The sequence below is a fragment of the Propithecus coquereli genome, unplaced genomic scaffold (genome assembly GCF_000956105.1).
Source record: "Propithecus coquereli isolate 6110/MARCELLA unplaced genomic scaffold, Pcoq_1.0 Scaffold210, whole genome shotgun sequence".
NCBI classification, from domain to species: domain Eukaryota; kingdom Metazoa; phylum Chordata; class Mammalia; order Primates; family Indriidae; genus Propithecus; species Propithecus coquereli.
This window is the reverse complement of record NW_012146079.1, coordinates 6,179,407-6,200,807: the sequence shown is the minus strand read 5'-3', so window position 1 is coordinate 6,200,807 and position 21,401 is coordinate 6,179,407. Positions and strand designations below refer to the sequence as shown.

The following is a 21,401-nucleotide window of genomic DNA, read 5'->3' as shown; positions in this document are numbered from 1 at the left end:
CCTGTACACTGTCTGCGTTGTTCAGGAGCGGAGGTTTCTTCATCCCAAAGTCGTGGGGGATCAGGGTGTAGAAGCGATTGGAAAGATCCAGGATCTGGGACTCGCTACTGCCCTGGGACACGGCCTGGAGAACAAGGGGCAGAAGGAACACAAAACTGAGGCAGCAGCTCCGAGCACCCTACACTTGGACAGGCTTTTTCTTCTAGAAGGCGGGTGCTGCAGCCAAGCCCAGAGGTAGCCTGCTGTATACACATGTCGGGACAAGCAGGAAACAACCAGAAGACTACTTTTCTGTTGATGTTACACCACCAAACAGGGGCAGGACCCCCATTCTCCAACAGCACAGCCTAACACACGATGGGCGTCTCTCATGAAATTTCATTTGTACAAGGAACTGTGTAGGCCAGGCGCAATGGCTCATGCCTGTCATCCTAGCACTCTGGGAGGCCGAGGTGGGCGGATTGCTTGAGCTCAGGAGTTCGAGACCAGCCTGAGCAAGAGCGAGACCCCATCTCTACTAAAAATTGAAAGAAATTGGCCAAACAACTAAAATAGAAAAAATTAGCAGGGCATGGTGGCACATGCCTGTAGTCCCAGCTACTCAGGAGGCTGAGGCAGGAGGATTGCTTGAGCCCAGGAGTTTGACGTTGCTGTGAGCTAGGCTGACACTACAGCACTCTAGCCCGGGCAAGAGAGTGAGACTCTGTCTCAAAAGAAGAAAAAAAGAAAAAAAAAAAAGAAAAAAAAAAGAACTGTGTAGTTACAGATAAATAAAACTCCCTACCACTATGCAAAATGTTAATTGTAAAATATGGGTCGTGGGCTCACGGTTATTGCTGTAAAATTCTTTCACTCTGTATGTTTGAAAAACTTTCATAATAAAATGTTAGCGGGGCCAATCGCTGCTATAAAACTCAGTCAGGCTCCCTTCATCCACTGACCTTCATCTTTGAGGTAGGGAGTTAGTTTTTACTGCACCTGGAGGTCCAGGGGTGTCCAGGCAAAGAAAGGCTAAGTAACCCCCACTGCCGCCACGGTGTCACTCAGTCCTCCATCTGCAGAGGGCGCTATACAAATGCACAAGGAGGCAGAAGAGCTTGACCACGGGAGACCACGTAGACAGCCTCGGTGACCGCGGGAGGGCGAGGGGCAATGAAGCGGCACCCTGTGGGCCAGAGCCCCAAGCCTGCTTCTCACTGTGACATGGATTCACCGAGTGCTAAGACTTCCTCCGTGCTGTGGCTGACTCTGTGCAATGGGGTGGGATGGTATTCCAGCCCTTCCACCAGGGAATTCTGGAACAGGAAGAACCTCCATTGAGGAAAACCTTGTAAGTTCTCAGCCAGTGGGGAACAAGGAAAGAAGTCCCGGCTCGGAACCAGCTGTTAAGTGGATTTAATAACTCTGGTTTGGGGCCTCTTCTTTGGCACCAATCAGAAAGTATGGTTCCTGGGCCCGCTTCTGTCTCTTGTGTGCTTTTCTTCTCTCAAAGGCAATCCTGTACCCCACCCCCAAATACAAATGGAACCCTCCAGCCCCTGCAGGATGTAGCCTGAAGGGTCTCAGACCAAGAGACCTTGAAAGATGCTCAAAAAATGCTGCATGGACATGAATAAACTAAGAAAAAGAGTTTCCTATTTGATGATTTCCTAGTAACTGTTTGTCTTAAAGACACACAAAATAAAATCCCAATACAGGTGACCCTTGAACAATAGGGGTTTGAAGTAAGTGGGTCCATTTATACATAGATTTTTTTCAATATAGTCAGCCTTTCGTATCTGTAGAATCAACTGAACGTAGATTGAAAATACGGTATATTCGGGATTTGAGACTGGGGGATACAGAGTGCTGACTTTTTGTACCCATGGGTTTCGCAGGGTCAGCTGTGGGACTCGAGCATGTGTAAATTTTGGTATCCATGGGGAGTCCTGGAACCAATCCTCTGCATATACCAAGGGATGACTGCAGTTTTAAGAGAAAAGGTAGGCCGGGTGTGGTGACTCACCCCTGTAATCCTAGTACTCTGGGAGGCCGATGTAGGAGGATGGCTTGAGCTCAGGAGTTCGAGATCAGCCTGAACGAAAGCGAGACCCCATCTCTACTAAAAATAGAAAAATTAGCCAGGTGTCGTGGCACACACCTGTAGTCCCGGCTACTTGGGAGGCTAAGGCAGGAGGATCGCTTGAGCCCAGGAGTTTAAGGTTGCAGTGAGCTATGATGATGCCACTGTACTCTAGCCTGGACAACAGAGCAAGACTCTATCTCCAAAAAAAAAAGAGAGAGAAGGTAACCAAATTCTTCACAAGTATATAAGGAGTTTACTCCGCATCTGATAACTGAAAACACGGCTATTCAATTGTTTTGTGATGATTTTTGCAAGCAGAAGGCACTAGTCACATTTGTTGAATTGGAAAAACCTAAATCCCTGTGAAGAGTGAGTGGTTCAGTACTTCTGGTTCATTAACCTTGAGTGCCCCCTCGGTGAGAAGTCAGCCAGGTGAGGAGGGTGACCCAAGACAGGCCCCTGGGCAGCCCCCTGCTCACCTGCTGGACCTCACTGAGGATGGAGTACGCGGCCTGGATCTGCCTCTTGCTCAGCTTCCCCAAGGGCATCTTCTGAAGGTCGATCTGAGGAGACAGGGGAGTTCCCTTTGAAAGGCGGGCACTGTGCAGCATGATGACAGGACTGCTGGGCCAAGCAACCCTCACCCCACCTCTCAGGGCCCCAGCAGAAGCAGTCATAAGCCTGCCCAGTTTTCCTGAGGAGACCCCTGACCCCATGACCGAAATCCAGACTTTGCAGCCCCACAAAGAATGGAGTCTGCCTGGAAGAAGATTCTTGCTCAATTTATGGCTGCAATTAGCCAACCATAGCTACTCGCCCCTAGGCTTAGTTTCAAATAGCTCAGCACTTCTGGAAGAAGGTACAGTAATAATCCCTATCCAATTCCAAAGTGAGGACGAGGGCCCATCAGTCATGGCTCCCCATCTCAGCACCACCCCCCACCCCAGTATCCCTCCCTGGGGTCCCAGAGCCAAGGCAGTAAGTGCACCCCTCTTTGAGTTCCCAGTTGGGAAACAAGAACCACGAATTTTCAAGTGGTTAACATTATAAGGACACAGTCCTGAACTTATATACTTACATTCAAATCAGTGTTGTCCGTTTCAAACCTGTCACCCCCAAAGGCCAAACATTTGTTCCAACAACATTGTTACTGTGCATAACACCTTGGCAACTACAGTCAAAGAGAGGCCACGTCACTAGTTAGCTAGCGAGGCATCCACGCTCAGCCTTGGCTTTCCATGTGCAAAATGTGGCTACCTTCTTTAAAGGGCACCCACTCCGTTCTGTGAATGATCCTGCCTGCGCTGCTCCCTGGGCCCCCAGGCAGAAACACCTGTGTACCACGTGACCCCACACTCTATCCCAAGACATCTGTCCCTGGGGCTTTCCCAATAGACCCTTCTGAGCTCCTGGGGGCCCTTCCCATCTTTGCTTGTCCAGAGTTTCCTGCTGTGCCTGGAGCAAAGATGGAGCTAACAAGAATTCTAGAAATGGAACTGCTACGGTGATAAAATTACATAAGAGGATATGAAAAGTGCTCGTAGCTCCATCAGGCACCCATGAGGAGGCAGCAGCGACAAGCTCTACCAGCACCCCCAAGTCCTGGCAGGCGCGCTTCCCTGCACCCACAATGCTGGAAACTCCGTCCCGAGGGAAGATCTGATCTCCTGCAAGAGTTAAATAGCTGGAGCTATGTCTGGGGAAGAAGGTGGATAATCTATTTTGAGCCAAGAACAAGGTATAATAAAAGAGCAGAGTGACTTCAGTATGGATTATCAATCAGCTCTGAAAATAAACAATTCTAAAGAAGGAACTCCAAAAGATGTTCTGATCAAGGGCAGTGTGACCAGAGTAAGAGCAGAACTCTGAAGGGAGCAATATTCCCCAAGCAGAATTCTGGTGTTTATGTTAAAAAAAAAAAAAAAAAAAGGGAAAGACCTAGTTGCCTTAACCCTACACCCCTCAAAACATGCACAAGCTCTAAGAGTAAGAGATGGGCTCCACCAACACAGGGAGCCCTCACTCCCAGAAAAACTCCACACGGTACTGGACGGTGGGCTGGGAGCAGTGGCTCCGCCACAGCCCAGTTTAGGGAGACAGTGACAAGGGGAGAGTGGCCTCAGGGTCAGGGACTCTCAAACCACAATGGCAGCCAGAGGGAGGCACCTAGAGCTAGAGGAGCCCCCACCCCGTGGCCTGAGCGCCCAGACCCCACCCCCCTCTGGGCCAGGGGTGCGCCCCCCTCACAGGGAGAGCCAGGTCCCCCTGGTGCTGGGGCAAAGTGCTCAGGGTCACCCCATGTGGCCAGGAGTGTGCACCCCGCTTTCTACACACTTCCGCCTGGCTGCCTTGCAGCCTGTTTCAGCAGCAGGGCCCCTGGCTCTTTTCTTCCTGCTAAACTAGTTACTTGTCTGAATGGAAAACAACATAAAAATGCCATTTCACAGGAAAGGACCTGGGTCTGAGAATAGTTGAGAACGTTTGCGAATCGTAGATAAAGCAGAGTATGGGAGGCTGGAAATGATATGCGTGACACAAAACATTAATGAGACGGAGACCCTCTCTCTTCTCCTCCCCTTACCCTAGTACCTCTCTACCCCTACCCTCTCCCCTCATTCTGGGTGAGCCCACCCACAAGTTGTTCAAACTAGTGGACCTCCCACAGTCACGTTACATATCTATTTGAACAAGCACAGGGAACAAGCCCTGGCCATTTTCAAACCTATTAGAGGATGTATCTTAACACTCCATTTTCTAACAACAGCTGGGCCGTGAGCAGTCTTGCCAGGCTGAGCTCCCGGCAGGGAGATGCCAAGTTGGCCCTGATGTCTGTGGGGTTGGAGAGGAAAAGCCTGCTGGTGGTATATACAGCCCTGGTTTGACCCCTTGTCCTGGTTCCAAGGCCGGCCCGAAGGCTCTAGGAGGAAGGACATGGGTAGACGCAAGACATGCGTATGGATAAGGGGTGCAATGCTTCGGGTGGATCTGAGACTCTCATCCTCTGGGTTCCCAGGACAAAGGGAAGGACCAGTGCACCACAGCTGCTCGTTTTCACAGCAGCCTAAAGCTTCTGGGTTCAGCAGATGGGAAAGAGGGGAAAGACTGTGTTTGCTGTCCTGGTAGCAGTAGTGCCTGGACCGCCTCTGCTCTGAAGACCCCCACGACCAGCACTCAAGAGCTCTGATGCACTCCCCTCCCAGGGAAGGAGCAGAGACAACATGGAGAACAGACAGGACACGCTTGGCCTCTGCCTCCAGTTCCTGCCATTTCTATCCTGGGCAGGAGCATGACTCACCCAACAACCATCACCCCCAACCCACTCCCAACCTTCTCTTAAAAATAGCTAGTATGAATTTTATCTAATGAAGCAAGTGCCAGCAGCTCTCTGCCCCTTCTGACAGCGCTGGTTACAGTGGTTTTCTTTCTCTGTAAGTGGGCTAAGTCTTGCATTTCCCATGACAACTCCGGTTGGGTGGTTTGGTTGGGTCACAGAAGAACCATGACTACACACCCTAACCATGGCAACAAGAAGGGGGGAAGTACACAGGGGGCGGTGGACCAGGAGGCAGCTCTACGACAACACACCACACATTTCACAGTAAATCAAACGACCCTCTGCAAGAGAACAAGCACTCCAGGCCTCAGCACTCGTAGGATCTAAGACTGAAGGACGACGACGAGAAGCTGACGGCTAACATTTTGTTTCTGAAAGAGAGAAACGAGAAAACGAGAGCAGCCGGAGAGCTCTTCACCAGCTCGGTACACAGATCATCGTCCTCAGCAAATGCTCACAGATAAAATAATGAAGTGCAATAACCTCGTACTCCACCATGGCTTTCTTCATACTTTCCACATCAAAGATCATCTTAATGAGCTCCTGAACTGGCTTGGGGAGCCTGGACTTGGTGCCTGGGTTTACTGTCAGCTTCTTCACTGCCTCTTCATCCTCCAGGGAAAAAAGAATATCAGTAAGAGACACAATTCAACAACCCAAGCGAAGTGGTGGTGTTATCTGCGTGGTTGGGCTGGGGACAGAGGACACAAGATAGAGTGCCACCAGAAAAAAAAAAAAAAAAGCTGAGTGTTAATTAAAAATGTTTGGGTATCAGTGGCCAGGAAAAGCACCTATGGCTTTGCACATGGGTCAGGCATTTCCTTTGCAACTCCATGTCCTCTTGGCTGCTCCAGATTCTTATCCCAGCTACACTGCAATATGTGCATGGGCTGATCCACCCTGGGGCTGCTGGTGCTGCCTGGGAACCTGCCCAGTGCCCACTCATGCCCAACCTGGAAATGCTAGGCAGCTGTGAAGGTGAACGCTGCAGCAATGACACATAAAGCTGATGGACAAATTCTTCCCCCTTTTTCTTAACACTTCCTCACCTAAGGGCCAGCTCTAAGACCAAGTTTATACAGCCTTCTCTATACTCCCCAAGGATCAGGCTACCATACCCATTTCCTGTCGGCCAGCTTGACAGTGTTAAAGTGTATCCTAGCACTAACCTTCCCTCCTCCCCTGCAACAGCCCCCCAGGCCCTCCCCACTGGGACTGCACTACCTAATAAAGTGATAACACATGAGACTTTACCCCTGCTCACTGGAGCACCCAGGCTATCAAGATTTTATTGTATTGGCTGGGCATGGTGGCTGGACCCTATGATCGCAGCACTTTGGGAGGCTAAGGATCACTTGAGGCCAGGAATTCAAGAACCAGCCTGTGTAACATAGTGAGACCCTGTCTCTACAAAACAATTAAAAAACTAGCCAGGCATGGTAGCATGTGCCTGTAGTCCCAGGTACTCAGGAAGCTGAGGTGGGAAGATCACTTGCACCCAGGAGTTTAAGGTCATCATAGTGGGCTATGATGATGCCACTGCACTCCAGCCTGGGCAACAGAGTGAGACCCTGTCTCAAAAAAAAAAAAAAAAGCTGTATTGAAAGTGCCTTAACTCTTCTCACTTTTAGACCCTGAATGCTATGAGAACAGGGACTGTCCATCACAGTGTCCCTAGCAACTAATACAGTGCTTGGTATTTATTTGGAGTGAAGGTAACTGGTGTTGGGCTTTAAACCTAGAATCTGCCTGGCTTAACCAAGCTGCAGAGAGCTAATCTGTATTGTTAGTGCTCATAGCTGCTGTTGTCACCTTTGTAGTAGATTTACTCTCAAGGTTGAGACACTGAGTCTTAAATGCACTCTTTTATCTTCTGGGTGTAACCTCATTGGAGGGCAAATTATCAATGTGTTATTTAGTCTTATTTAAGTGCATATATGTTGTGACCTTATAACTATTCTGCCTGTAATGGCAATAATCATAGGGGTACACAAATATTTATATATGTATCAGCATCATTATGGCAAACGCCTGGAAATAATCTAAATGCCTAAGAGGGGGAGGATTATTTTGATAAATATGAATTCTGGCCCACCCACAGGATGGGATTCAATGCAGCCTTAAGAAATGATGCTCTGGATTGGTGTAGTTTAATACAGTAGCCACTGGTCAAACTGAGGTGTGTTGTAAGTGCAAAATATACACCAGATTACAAAGACTTAGTATAGAAAAAAACAAAAGGGAAAATTTCTCATTAATAATTTTGTTGGTTTTGATCAGATGTTGAAATGAGAATATTCTGGATATACTTGTTTAAATAAATTACTAACATTAATTTCATTGGTTTCTTGCTTTTTAAAACGTGGTTACTGGCTGGGCGCGGTGGCTCACGCCTGTAATCCTAACACTCTGGGAGGCCGAGGCGGGCGGATTGTTTGAGCTCAGGAGTTCGAGACTAGCCTGAGCAAGAGCGAGACCTCGTCTCTACTAAAAATAGAAAGAAATTAATCGGACAACTAAAAATATATAGAAAAAATTAGCCGGGCATGGTGGCGCATGCCTGTAGTCCCAGCTACTCGGGAGGCTGAGGCAGGAGGATCGCTTGAGCCCAGCAGTTTGAGGTTGCTGTGAGCTAGGCTGACACCATGGCACTCTAGCCCGGGCAACAGAGGGAGACCGTCTCAAAAAAAAAAAAAAAAAAAAAAATGTGGTTACTAGAAACTTTATAAGGCGAGATTCCAATTTTATGGTGGTGGGAAACATACATGCACAATGAAAGAAGACTGAAAAAGACATATACCATGACTTTAAGTGTGGTTAATTCCAGGTGATTTGTGTGCCTTTGTATTCCTCAAAATTTCCTAAAATAAAGATTTAATTCAGCAGGGCACTACTGAGTCTGACCAAGTCTGTCCTGAAAGTCCAGTCTCAATCTCAGCATTGTGGAAAGAAGAGATAAATTCCATTTTTATTTTTTTTGAGACAGAGTCTCACTCTGTTGCCCGGAGTAGAGTGCCGTGGCGTCAGCCTAGCTCACAGCAATCTCAAACTCCTGGGCTCAAGCAATCCTCCTGCCTCAGCCTCCCAAGTAGCTGGACTACAGGCATGCGCCACCATGCCCGGCTAATTTTTTTTTTTTATATATAGATTTTTAGTTGTCCAAATAATTTCTTTCTATTTTTAGTAGAGACAGGGTCTCGCTCTTGCTCAGGCTGGTCTCGAACTCCTGACCTTGAGTGATCCACCCGCCTCGGCCTCCCAGAGTGCTAGGATTATAGGCGTGAGCCATCGCGCCCGCCAAATTCCATTTTTATTATGGAGAGCTCATGACACCTCTATAAATTATACAATTCCCCCTGTGAGATATGCTAGGCTCCAAAGATTTGGAGTTAAAATCTCTACCCATCTACAAGTCTCTCCTTTTGTAAAATACATACGTATTTTCCCCCACAATTAAAAAAAGTAATAGATTCTCATTTTTTGAAAGGCATTTTTTTTTTTCAGGGAAAAACAAACAAACAAAACAAAAACCAAAAATTTCAACCAAGAGATGATTGGTAACATATATAGGGAGACTCCCCAACTACAGACATAGATATTATTAGGAAATAATTTAAGACTAAGAACTGTGACCTAGTACAGTATGTCAAGTTGTAATCCTATCCTGATGACAGACCAGGTCACATGATCACTGGTGAACATACGTTCAGATAAAAAGTCTTATCTGGAATCCACGAATTACCCCTGTTGCATTTCAGGAATAACGTGGAAGATTGTTCCTCCTTGACGTCTCAAAAATGCTACCACCGTTCTCATCTAAACTCTATGTCATACTCCATGGTACAGATTTTATTAAATGCTTTTTCTGCGTCTACTGAGATGATCATGTGATTTTTGTCCTTTATACTATCCATATGGTGTGTTACATTGATTGTTTAAAGTTGAACCAAACTTACATACTGCTGGATTCAGTCTGTTAGTGTTTTCTTGAGGATTCTGCATTGGTGTTCACAAGGATTTCGCAAGTTTTCTTGTGATGTCTTTGGCTTTGGTATCAGGGTAGTACTGGCTTCATGTAGTAAGTTGGGAAGTGTTTGCTTCTATTTTTTTGGGAACAATTTGTGAAGGACTAGTATTCTTTGAACATTGGCAGTACTCATTATGATGCCATCTGATCCACAGTGTGAATTTTAAAGAATAAAGTGTCCCTTCCTTTCCCTAGAAGCAGATGGTGTTAGGGCATTATGTGATTACCTGGCCATAGTCAATCTCCAGAGGGTAGAACTTTTTGGGATACTTGGTGAAATTTTTGGAGTGCCAGGCATTCCCAGTTTTTTCTTCATATAATTTCATAAAGTGCTCAACGGCATCCTCCTTGGACGGCATCTGCTCCAGTTTGTTACTACCAATCACTGTGCCTACGCGGCCCCAGGACCTGAATATCCAATACCTACAGGGGATGGAGGTGTCAGATATAACCATGTGAGTTAGCTGGTCACATTTCAGGAGGAGTTTCCCATCCCTGTCATTCCATTTGGGTGAGGAAGAATTTTAAACACCCAAAAATGATGGTGATTAACATAGAACAAAAGAAATCACTACACAATCAGGGTCTTTATAGTCCATTTAACCAAGGGTTATAAGAAATTTAAATTAATTGAAGAACTCCCTTCCAAATTATATTGGCAAGTAGACAACAATGCCAATGAACCGGTTAAGCTGAGATCTGGCATCCAAGCTTGAGGAGTCTGTAGAATTCTGAAGTCTGCAGACCTTTATATAAAAACTCCAGGCTGGGTGCAGTGGCTCTTGCCTGTAATCCTAGCACTCTGGGATGCTGAAGCGAGAGGACTGCTTGAGGCCAGGAGTTCAAGACCTAGCCTGAGCAAGAGCGAGACCCGTCTCTACAAAAAATAGAAAAATCAGTTGGGTGTGGTGGCCAGTGCCTCTAGTCCCAGCTACTCAGGAGGTTGAGGCAGGAGGATCGCTTGAGCCCAGGAGTTTGAGGTCTCAGTGAGCTATGATGATGCCACTGCACCCTAGCCTGGGCAATGGAGAGAGAATCTGTCTCGAAAAAGAAAAAAACAAAAAGTCCCCTAACTTCATGTCTCTCCCCAAACAAATACAGCAAGTAATACTGTAAGCATCATTTGGAAGTCCTGTGTCCAAGGACAGACTATCCTTAAAGATATACCCTAAAAATAATGAAAAACTTGACTCAGATCAGAGGCTGAGATGTAACAAATGGGGGGGTGGGTAGCAACAGTTCCTCAAATCTAGAGACCTAGATAGAGGTCCAGGCTATCATCTCAATTCCCATCTCAGCCAAGGGTACACATCCCATATGCATGCTGCTCAGCTTCAGGTGAGTTCATTTTTCTTAGCAGAAGTAAGGCAAAATTTAATTTTCATATCATAATAAATCCAGATACATCAAAAACCAATATATAAGATTTATATGTATTTTTAACCTGAAATCAGAGACTTCCAGGAAAATCTGGGGCTCTTGCTGAGGGCTGTATAAATTCATTCTCTCCTGGCTTTTTCCTGTGAAAATGTTTGGGAAGCTACCCTGACCTACGCTGAAAATTTCTTCTGACCCTAACAGACCACACTACCTTTTCACTCTAAAAAAACAGCAAATCTAAGCTACCAGCAAAATGCCCATGTCCACGATCAATATTAGAATTTAGCTGGGTTCCTTCCACATGCCTTTCTACGTATACGTAGACCCTGTTCTGGGTTGGCTGTAGCGAGGGATGATGAACTCACTACATGAGAACTGCTCTGCCTAGAAATGTACCCAAATCCAAAATCTGCCCTTGCTTGTAACCACCATGTAAAAAAAAAAAAAAAATTTAAAAAACCAAACCCAAACCTCTTCAGTAACTAGAGAGTTTGAAAGAACATTAAAGAGTAAGCTTGGTGCTTGCCAAACTTTGCTTCAAAAGTTTTGAAACACATGTAAAATCAGAAAATCTACATTCTTCGAGTGGCTAAAAGAAAAGCCAGTTGGGAGAATATGTGAAACCACATCCTGTGACTGGTATCAAGGACAGCAACACTACTGGTGGAAAGTGGCTTCTTTCTCCCCTTTAACTGAAGGCCTTGTGATACATTTTTGTTGTTTGTGATTAGATTTCATTCCCCAGGCACTGCGAGTAACGTCGGTTTCACGAGGCTGACAGCATAACACTGACAGCTGCGGGACAGGCCATGTCTCTGTGTGCCCACGCAAGGTCCCCCGAACTCACCTGCTTTCCTTGTCATCCTCCAGAAGCTGCAGCTTATAGTAGGAGTTAGTTCCTTTAACGATATCCACCAGCCCAAGGGTGGCACTGAAAACCTTCCCACCTTTCTCCAGGACGTGTGCAGAGTGTTCCAGACCTGTCCCAGAGGCAAAACCCCCATAGTTTTCCTTCCCCTAGAGGGACTGGTACTCTCAGGGAGAAGGGGTCTGTAGGCTAGGGGTTCATACATGCTTGGCTACGCTAACACCACCTTCAAGAGGTTCCCCACAAAAGACGTGTTGTCAGGACTAGGGGAGCCTGAGAGGGAAGCCTGGGAGTAAAGGCACTGCCCCTTGCCCCGCGTGCTGTGGGCATTCACACGTTTTCTGCTCACGTTCCTGTTTGCTTACCAGAATCAGGATCGACAGCTGCGCCTCCTTTCAGAGTTAATTTCATTCTCTTTTCAGATTTGTTCGTACCTTAGAAGGAGACAGAAAATATAAACATAAATTAAAAAGGGGACGGTGGAGGGCAAATGAGCAGTTTCCACTCACATGATCTGCCAACATGGCATCTATGCTGTCTCCCACCACCCCAAAGGGCTTGTCGTTCTGTGCCCAGTAAAAACCTGAGAGAACTGGTCTGGGCAGCACTGAACAGACCACTGCAGGGACACGAAGGCAGAAGCTCTGTGCAGGCGGACCTGGCCCCTGACCTCCCAGCCAGGAAGGAGACTGCTCAGGGCCCTCACCTTCCTCCTTGATGGTGCCCTTGCTTTTTTTGGAGAGCGCAGCCCCCGACTTCCCTTTTTGGGCCACTACTTCAACAGGCTCTGCCTTCACCTCTGCCCCCCAGGGGGATAAAATGTGTGCTGAGAACAACTCCTGAAGGCTCTTGGTGGAGGCGGAAATGTCCTGGAGAAAATCCTCAGACACAACACGGACGTTGGCTTCCTTTACTTCCTCCATTTTCTTACTCATCTTTTCCACCTCCTCTGTCCAAATCAGAAGAAAAAAAAAAACAGTACTTGAGTTTAAAACTAAACTTAAATTTCAAATTACTAGAGTTAATTCACTGTGTACTTCTAAAACCTCCTCTGCTTCCAAAGCCAATGCTCTGAGCTTTTCTTCATTCCATTAATAACAATTGTCTTTGATCCCCAGCATTCCCCTTTTCCTAAGAAGTTGCGGAGTTAGGGCAGCCGTTTCCAAACCATTCTGTAGAATGAGATGTTAGCAGGCACCCCACAGAGAAGACACTGAAGTCAAATGCATATGGGAAATGTTGTATATTATTTTTCTGGTTTTGGAGATGTACGATGGTCATCCATATAAAAAACCTGCAAAGAACCCTGTTTACCTTTGTTTAACCCTGCATTTCCCGAACATATCTGAACCGTGACCTTTTGTTCTGGCAGCGAACCCATGCACATCTTATGGAATAGTTCAAAGTGATGAGAATACAGGCTGAACAACCCTTATCCGAGGTGCTTTGGGCCAGAAATGTTTCAGATTTCAATTTTTTTCAGATTTTGAAATATTTGCATTATACTTGCTGGTTGAGCATCACTAATCGGAAAATCTGAAATGCTCCACTGAGTATATCCTTTGAGTGTCATGTTGGCACTCAAAAAACTTCAAATTTTGGATTTTGGGATTAAGCATTTTGGATTTTGGGATTAAGATACTTAACCTATCACAGCTTATAGTCTTTATCTGGGAATGTAAGACACTCGTGAATATACATACTACAAAGCAGCAACATGAAGCACAAATGCTGGTTTCCCTTCATGAAGAACCCAGCAATGACGGCGACATTGGAGATACCGTTTTTGAGTGCTGTCAGGTGCTTCCTCACTGAACTCAATACAGCCATAAGAGACAAACGCATTATCTTCATTTTACAATAGGGTCCAACTCACTTTTTGTACTGATGCACAGGGAGGCCTTGTTGGCCGTCCCCGTCAACTTCCCCCCGAGTTTCTCGATCGTGGCCTTCATTTCATCCTTGTTCCGGGAGAGCTTCCCCAGAGTCAGGATCTTCATGTTAGCTAAAGGCTGGTCTGGGACGGGAGAAGAGAATCATTAAGCAGGGGCAGCTCTGGTGCTGCTCCCTGGAAACCCCAGGGCAGGCTGCAGGGTCCCTGCCTCAGTTCCCTTCTTTCATCAGCTTGTCCCTGGGAAAAGCCTATGTAAATATGCCATCAAGAAAGCAGAGGCCAGGACAGCAAACTGCCACCTGAACACCTACGCGCTCCTAGACCGAGAAAGAGGACGATCCGTGAAGCTCTGCCGGCCGTGAGCCAGGGCTCGCCCGTCTGCTCCACAGGCACGCTGGGAAGGCGGCATCCGCGGATGAGGGGCCGGGAGGAAGAGGGGGAGGTCACGTGGACTCCCAAATTCTGTTGTCCTTCTCCCACTATGTCTAAAAACAAACTGCAGTTCTTCTTAATTAACTCCATTTAAATATGAGACACATCCACGACAGTCCCTCAGAGCTCTGCTCAGCACAAGCACACCGAGCTGAGCTGACAGACCCAGGCAAAGCAGCAGCCTGGCGTTCAGGTGCCTAGCCCTGACCCAGGCTGGAAAGGCCTGGACAGGGGTGAGTCTCCTGTTCACTGAAAATAAGAACACAGTGCAGGTGACATATTTCTAGAACAGGAGGAACTGCAGGGAAAAGTCCTCCATGCCCTCCCTGTGAGGGCACACAACTAGGGACACTGATAGTTTAACTGAAAACAAAATCTTTGGTTTGTGTGAGAATTACAAGTGAGAGGAAGGTAGAGAGGACCCTCGAAGGAGGGGCCGGAATGCCACCCCCCCACCTGGCCCACCATACGTGCACTTGGACCCAGGTGACAAGCAGCAGAGTAGACTAGGGACGACGCAGGCACCACAGTTACCAATGGCCCCCACCCAGGGCATGGGAACAAGGTCGCTAATGGGTTCATGTTCAAGGACAGAACCCTCATCCTCTACCCACCAAATTGTGGCCTTCACCACTGGACTATCACGTGTCTCTGAGTAAATAAGCAGCAGGTCTCTTCTGCCAAAACATATACACGATCTCACTGTCTTTTGTTGGCTCAGAGCATTTCTCACTAATACTGACCAGTAACTTCCTCTGCATACAACAGAGACCCAAGCATCGCGACAGGCTCAGGAAGACTGGTGGGTGCAGGGTAGTCTGGAAGCACGAAAGCAAGGCCTGGAATGATGCTCTCTGCAGTGCAGAGTCAGGCAGGAGACCCCACTGCCACTCCAGGTAAGGCTGCCTGCCTGGCCTTTCTTAGGAGCCCCTCCCTCTTCTTGCCCCCCAGGATGCGAAAGTCATTCGTTCTTTTCAGATGTTTATGTTCTTTATGTTATGCCTTGCTGAGGGGTGCCTCAGGGCAAGGAAAGAGGCCCCTCACATGCAGGGCAGGGCTTCCGCATAGTAAGAGACCCCAGAAGGATAGATACCCTCTTTGCCAACTCCACATACCAGCAAACAGTGGGAAACTAGTCCCAGCAGGTGGCTCTAAGATCAGGGCCCCAAGCGCTATACCTGCTGCAGCAGAGGCGGTCACAGCAGCAGGCATGGAGGCTGCAGGGGGTGGGGATGCCGCTGCCACTGGAGCACTGGTTTCTGGGGGGAATATACGGTTCTGCTTTTTGACCTTCAATTTCTTGAGGTAAGAGATTTCTCGGAATTCCTAAAGAACATAAGTTTTCATTGTTAAGAAACCAGCTCTCCTTTGAAAGAAAGAACCTCCCCAAAGACAAAAAGGGAATTTAGCTTGTTGAAATTAAAGAATCTTTTTTCTTCTTACAATAAAGAATAGCACAAAATAGAAAAATGAGAGGCTTCTAGGATGCTATAGTACTTATTTCTAGTACTTCTACATTTATAATAGAGTTGGCACTGTGGCTGCTTTAAGAGAAAAATATTTTCATTTTCTTTTTTAAATCCGTTGACAATCTGGTCAGGGAACCACCGCTGGAATCTGTGACGACAATCTCCCCAGCCCCTTTTGCCCCTTCAAGAGTCATTAGGCCCACCCCATGACTCAAAGCCCCCCAAGACTGCACACGCTGGGGGAGAGATTATTACCCAAAAGGAACTCAGGGCAATCCGCCTTCCCTGTGTAAAAGGGAAAATGGCTGAGGAGACCTACAGTATTCACTACGAATCCTTCCATCGGCATAGTGCGTTCTTCATCCCAGGTGATTGACAATGGGCCTTGCTCTGAATGGTCAATTGATAAACGTCAAATACGTGAAGCTCAGGGAAAGACCACAGTTTCCATGCTCGTATGTCTTCATCCAATCCAGAACTGCCCTTCTCAGCTGTGCCCGTGTCCAGCGAGCACCAGGTGGAAAAAGAGGTTACCGAGAGCTTCCGACTGACACTGAGCACCGAATGTGTGCTTCAGAGCGCAGAGAGGTTAAGGGGTAGTTTCTGCTGTTGCGAAAGCGCCTCAGTACTGACTGCCAGCCAGACACACAAAGGCGACTTTAACACGGGAGCTACGTCCCCCGATCAGAGGAGCAGCCCGGAGGTGATGGGAGATTGGGAATACCGGAAGGCGGTGGTGGCAGTGACCTGCCAAGCCTGGCAGGCGCCAAAACAGCAGGGGACTGCCTAAGCACAGGCACCCACGTGGTGGCGTGGCGGGCAGGGAGCCCTAGGTAGCTCCCTATCACTAGGCATTCCTACAAAAAAGAATCAGAGAGCCTGGAGGTGGGGTGGGCAGAGTGGTATGTGAGAAGGGGGTGGAAGTAAGAGAGGCCACAGAAGGCTGATAGCCACATCAAAGAGGGCTCTGGGGACAAATGCCCGGGGGCAACACAATCACTGTATGGGCAGCAAGAATCCCCGGATGGAAAAATGTCTTGCATGTGCATGTATCCTTAAAAATGTATGTACATGCTCTACCACTGATACATACAATACAAAGTAGTTCACGTTGCTAATTGCCATTTTATTATTTTCTCCACAGAAGATTGTAAAAGGAATACAAACACCATATAAGGGCCTGTAAGGTTTGCATACTCAGAAAAATTGAGGAATCACTTTAAGATTTAAGGGTGGGGGAAGTGACATGGTCAGACTGACGTTAGTGTGGTCACTCAAGTAAAAGCACAGGGAGAAAACTGAGAGGGAGAGAGTGCAACTATGGCAGTAAACGGGGCAAAAACCAAGCGAGCCAAGGGCCGGTAGGAGACGCGGTTTGGTTCTCGGTGCGGAGTGAGTGGTGCCGATAGCACACCCCAAGGAACAATCCTGGGCGCTTACTGTGTGCCACTGTTCCCAGCGCTCCACACCCAGGAGTGGGCACAGGCGGTGAGTGGCAGAGTTCCCCCAACAACCCGGCCCCAGCTCCTGCTCTGAGGGCACAGGTGAGGTCCTTCCAGCACCCAGCCCCTCAGAGAGACTGCTGTAGCCCCATGAGCACGGTCCACAGGAGGCTCCCCGGCTGAGGTTTGCTGCACTGTGAGAATTCCACATGTAATTCCATTTAAAAAGGGAGAACACACAATACTAGGAGATATGTGAACTCTGCATCCAATTCTCCCTCTAGCACCAAGGCAAGGAAATGTCCTCGAGGAAAGCCCTCATTCCATACAGGCAGAAATTACTGTCTATTTATTCACTCACCATATGTCCCTCAAGTCTAGAACAGTGCCTGGCACACACAAGGCCATGAATAGAAATAAAAATAATTCATGGTCTTTGCAAACAAGAGGATCTTAGACCAAATGGACAAACCTATACTCTACACTTAGAGATGCTTTGGTTCTACATTTGTGTGGTTTGCAAACATATAGAACCAAAAACATAATTTTACATTCTGATTATGAGGACAGCCTAGTTGTAAAGATGTCTGAGGAACATGGCACTGCAATCTTGGGGACCTCAAGTGTGTACAAGCCCAGAAGGGGGCCGGGTTTTCCTGCCAACAGATCCCAAGATCCCTCCACTGTCCCCTCACCTTTGGGGTCACCCATTCCTTCCGGCTGGGTGTCTTTGTCTTGACCATGCACTTGGTCCAGGCAGTGACGTCCCCCGTACAGTAATAAGCATCACTCTTGAAGACCAGCTGGCCCGAGCATTCCTCGCAGGGAAGGAGGGCACCGAACACTATGCCATCAGCTACGCGGTCCAGGATCTGAAGCCAGGGCAGAAACACGTCAGAGAGGAAAGGAGGGACTACAGAAAGGGACATTTACAATGTGGGATGAAGAACTTGCACAGACTTCACTCACTGGGAAGAGGTTCGCTCTGGGGCTCTGAACAGCCCTGGGCAGCTGGTTTACAACGGAGCACGGATTCTTGTACTTTAAGAGACCTTATTTCCAAGTGAAGTGATGCCGTAGCCCCCTCACCCGCAGTGATTTAGAAATAGAGGAGAGCCCAGGGTAGATCGCACAAGGTGCAATTCGCCAAGCTCAGCTCCAGATAATGAGGGCAGGGGAGGGCCAGCAGTGGACACCCCTGGGCGACTGCCCTGCCAGCCCTCAGGAGGGGTCTCTACTCCCTCCACAGGCCAGCAGCCCTTGGGGAGTCTGAGCAGAAGGCAGCAGAGAGAGGGCCCCAGGCCGAAGAACATGGCATGAACATATGAGGCAAATATGTGGCCTACCAAAGCCCTCTCCAAAATTCCAGAGCAAGCATTAACATGGGGAGATGTCTGGTGGGGCCCGTGAGAGCCTGCCCCACCTGCCCCAGGGTAATGGTGAGCACAATGGCGGTGACGACCGTGCAACACAACCACGAATTTTGACTCTTCACAGTTAATACCAGCAGGTGTCCAAACGGAGGGCCTCCCACACTCCATTGGGACAGTCACTCCACAACGACTGGGTTGGCCTCACACGCGTGTCCCACTTAACACAAAGGCAGCTCACCGCCGACTCCCCAGAAGGCACTTGCTGCTTGTTGAAGATGAGCAGCTCTTTCAGGTCATTAGTCGAACACACTTTCTTTAGCTCGTCCTTGATGTTCCAGATCAGGTCGTTCTGGGCCTATGGACAAGATCCAGCAGCTGAGAGACCAGCTCTTTTCAAAGAAAGAAATGCAACTAAAGGAAAAGCCCTGGTCTTGCTGAGCCTGCATCTATACTTGTGCACCAGCTGAGCTGCCCCTCCAAAGGTAGGCTGATCAGCACAGGATTTTACTCCCAGCCACATTCCTGTGGACACCAAATTCAACTTGGAGCATGGTCTCTCAGAGAACTGCAGATGGTGGGCAAGGAAACCGCCTAGCAGTGCGGGGAAGGCTGCAGCCAGGGCACCGAGGCCCAGGAACCACTCCTGGGAGACACAGGTAAGAAGCTGGAAGCACCAGGCTGGGGCCAAGGCCCACATTTATCAGCATCTGAAGGAGGTGGGGTATGGTTGTTCCCCATCGATGTAAGAGGGAGCAGGAATGATTCCCAAACACCAATTTCCTTAACAGTATATTATATTCAGTATCATGCAAGACTATATTTAAGCTCTTCTGAAAACGGAATAGTCAATCTTTAATATTAAGTGTCTACTCTTTGTTGGACACTTTTACATGTCATCTCATTTATTCTCGCGATAATAAACCTTGCCGAGGAAGGCATTAGCCTCCTCATTTTAGAGGCCAGGATGAGTGTCCTTCCTCTCCAGGACAATGGGCAAGTTATTTACCATCTCAGCCTCAGACCTCACGCCTGTAAAATGGAGATGAAAATGCCAGCTCTACCAGGGTTGTCGGCACCAAAAGTGGATTTTAACGCGACTGTCAAAGCTGCAGGCACACACATTTGCACTTGTTTCCCAGCTTCAAGTTTAAGGGCACTCTCAATAACATTCCCTCTCTGGTTGCTCCCTGTAGCACATGCTGGGACACCAGCTAGACACGAGAGCACGAGGAAAAAGTCTAGAGGTGCAAGGTTAAATGGAAGCAGAACTACATCACCTACGTGACAATCAAGAATGGGGAGCAGCAGAAACAGATGCACAAGGGTGAGGAGGCTGAGGGAGCATTTTAATTTTCTGACTTTCTTTACATCTTTGACAAAATTGAGGAGAAAGAACACCAAACCCACTAAATGGCAAATGCAAAGTGGCACTATAGTTCGACTGCAGCCAGATTTGCCGCAAAACGGACGCCTTTTTTATCATAAGACAATCACACCTAAATAAGAATTATACTTGTGATCCTTATTTAGCAACTGGAACCAGATCAGAAATTGTTTCTAATTCTCAAACCACCAGCAAAAACTGGATACTCATATAAGAGACTCGAGCAGATGGCTCACAGAAATCCTGTTCTCAAGAAAGTGACTGTTTTCCCGATTTCCCATTTTCTGATTAATAATTTTTACTCTGCTTCAACACACACGTATTCAACAAAGTGATGTTGATGACATGTATGTTACAGTCAATGGTCAATGACCACAGATTTAATGGGCAGTTTTCTCCTGTCACTAGATGCCTTCCATTTCTTTTTAAAATGAGAGATCCTCATTTATTATAAAAAAATGTGGAAAAACTTTCTCCTCAAGTCATTCGTCTATGCTAAGAATCTCTGGCATCCTTGAATTTCATGCTGAATTTCCGACATTTGCGAGTGATTACAGAAGTGCAGGACGTACAGGGATGCGTGATTTGGCTGAAGCACGATTCTCCATCAGACCAGCGTGCGGCTGGAGGGAGGGAACAGAGTGCGCAACCCTTGCTTAGGCCTGGCTGCAGACTGGGCCTAATGTGGGCTTTCTTCCAAATAAGAATGGTTTCTTTGGGAAGAGGGAAGAAAACAATTTGGGGGGAAACCCATGCTATTTAATGACAGTTGTCACTTTGGGAATTCTCAAAGGTCTTGGTAAGAAAGACATGACCCCTGAATTTTCCTCCCAGAACGAAGAAGAGCATTGAGACAGAATGTCCAAAGGAGATGCAAAGCTCAGAACTCACCTTGAGGGCCTTTTCAAGCTTGCTGTCCTTGTCTTTTTCTTTTTTAGTTTTCTTCTTGGCCACTTCATCTGTCCCATCTACCTCATCACCTTTTCTCTTTCTGAAAGACACAGGATATAAAAGAAAGAACCGGAGCCATTAAAAATCTGACACCCAATGACTTGGGGTGTCACAGTATCTTATACCATTCAATGCCTCTCTGCAGGCCCTGCTCACACTTGTCATCTCCCAACCCACTCAGGGCTCTAGGTGTTTGCTGTCCACTCAGGCAGCATGTGCCACTGAGAAGGCAGGAGACTGTTTCCACGTCAGTTCTGCCAGCCAAGGAGGGGGGTTGTGGGTGCTCTGGGGCCTTTTACAGGATCCAGGGCTCAGGCCCCATCTGATGTCAAAAATCCCACGCATCTCCTGGCGCAAAGGAGACAGCCTAGAAGGTTCTGGCCGGGAGTATGCCAAAGGTAAGCCCATGGCTGAGGGCAGGGATTGCAGAAAAACTGCCAGAGGCTGAGCATTTCGAGCTAAAACACAGGGCCGCTCCCAAAGCCAAGAGGCCGTTTGCAGAGGTGAGGCCGTGCTGCCATGCAAAGCCCAGACCAGAAGTGGCAGCCAAAGCACCGCCAGCCAGTCTGCCCAGCTGGTTGAGCAAATACACAGCACTGAGGGTGTTAGCTGCTCCTACAACACAGGGCAGGACAGCCACAGCAACCAGGAGTCAATCTCAGCTGTCACAAAGACCTGAGTTCAAACCCTTGCACTTTTCCCTATCCATAAAATAGGGAAAACACCACCACCTTCCTTATAGCACTGTGGTGCTGGTCAAAGGAAACAGCTCGAGTACGGTG

The 21,401-nt window shown here is 47.8% G+C and overlaps 1 protein-coding gene across 1 annotated transcript in view; it reads right to left on the bottom strand.

Moving 5' to 3' along the window:
* Nucleotides 1-21,401, bottom strand: part of PARP1 (poly (ADP-ribose) polymerase 1) — a 51,086-nt gene that overhangs the window by 6,925 nt on the left and 22,760 nt on the right. Inside the window, exons 5-16 of the mRNA XM_012644375.1 lie at nucleotides 20,560-20,659; nucleotides 18,523-18,639; nucleotides 17,607-17,783; nucleotides 15,179-15,326; nucleotides 13,551-13,691; nucleotides 12,381-12,623; nucleotides 12,040-12,108; nucleotides 11,654-11,786; nucleotides 9,654-9,849; nucleotides 5,883-6,011; nucleotides 2,545-2,628; nucleotides 2-124 (exon numbers count right to left, since the gene is read on the bottom strand). Of these exons, the coding sequence (XP_012499829.1) occupies nucleotides 2-124; nucleotides 2,545-2,628; nucleotides 5,883-6,011; nucleotides 9,654-9,849; nucleotides 11,654-11,786; nucleotides 12,040-12,108; nucleotides 12,381-12,623; nucleotides 13,551-13,691; nucleotides 15,179-15,326; nucleotides 17,607-17,783; nucleotides 18,523-18,639; nucleotides 20,560-20,659 (1,660 nt within the window). The remainder of the gene's footprint in view (nucleotide 1; nucleotides 125-2,544; nucleotides 2,629-5,882; nucleotides 6,012-9,653; nucleotides 9,850-11,653; nucleotides 11,787-12,039; nucleotides 12,109-12,380; nucleotides 12,624-13,550; nucleotides 13,692-15,178; nucleotides 15,327-17,606; nucleotides 17,784-18,522; nucleotides 18,640-20,559; nucleotides 20,660-21,401) is intronic.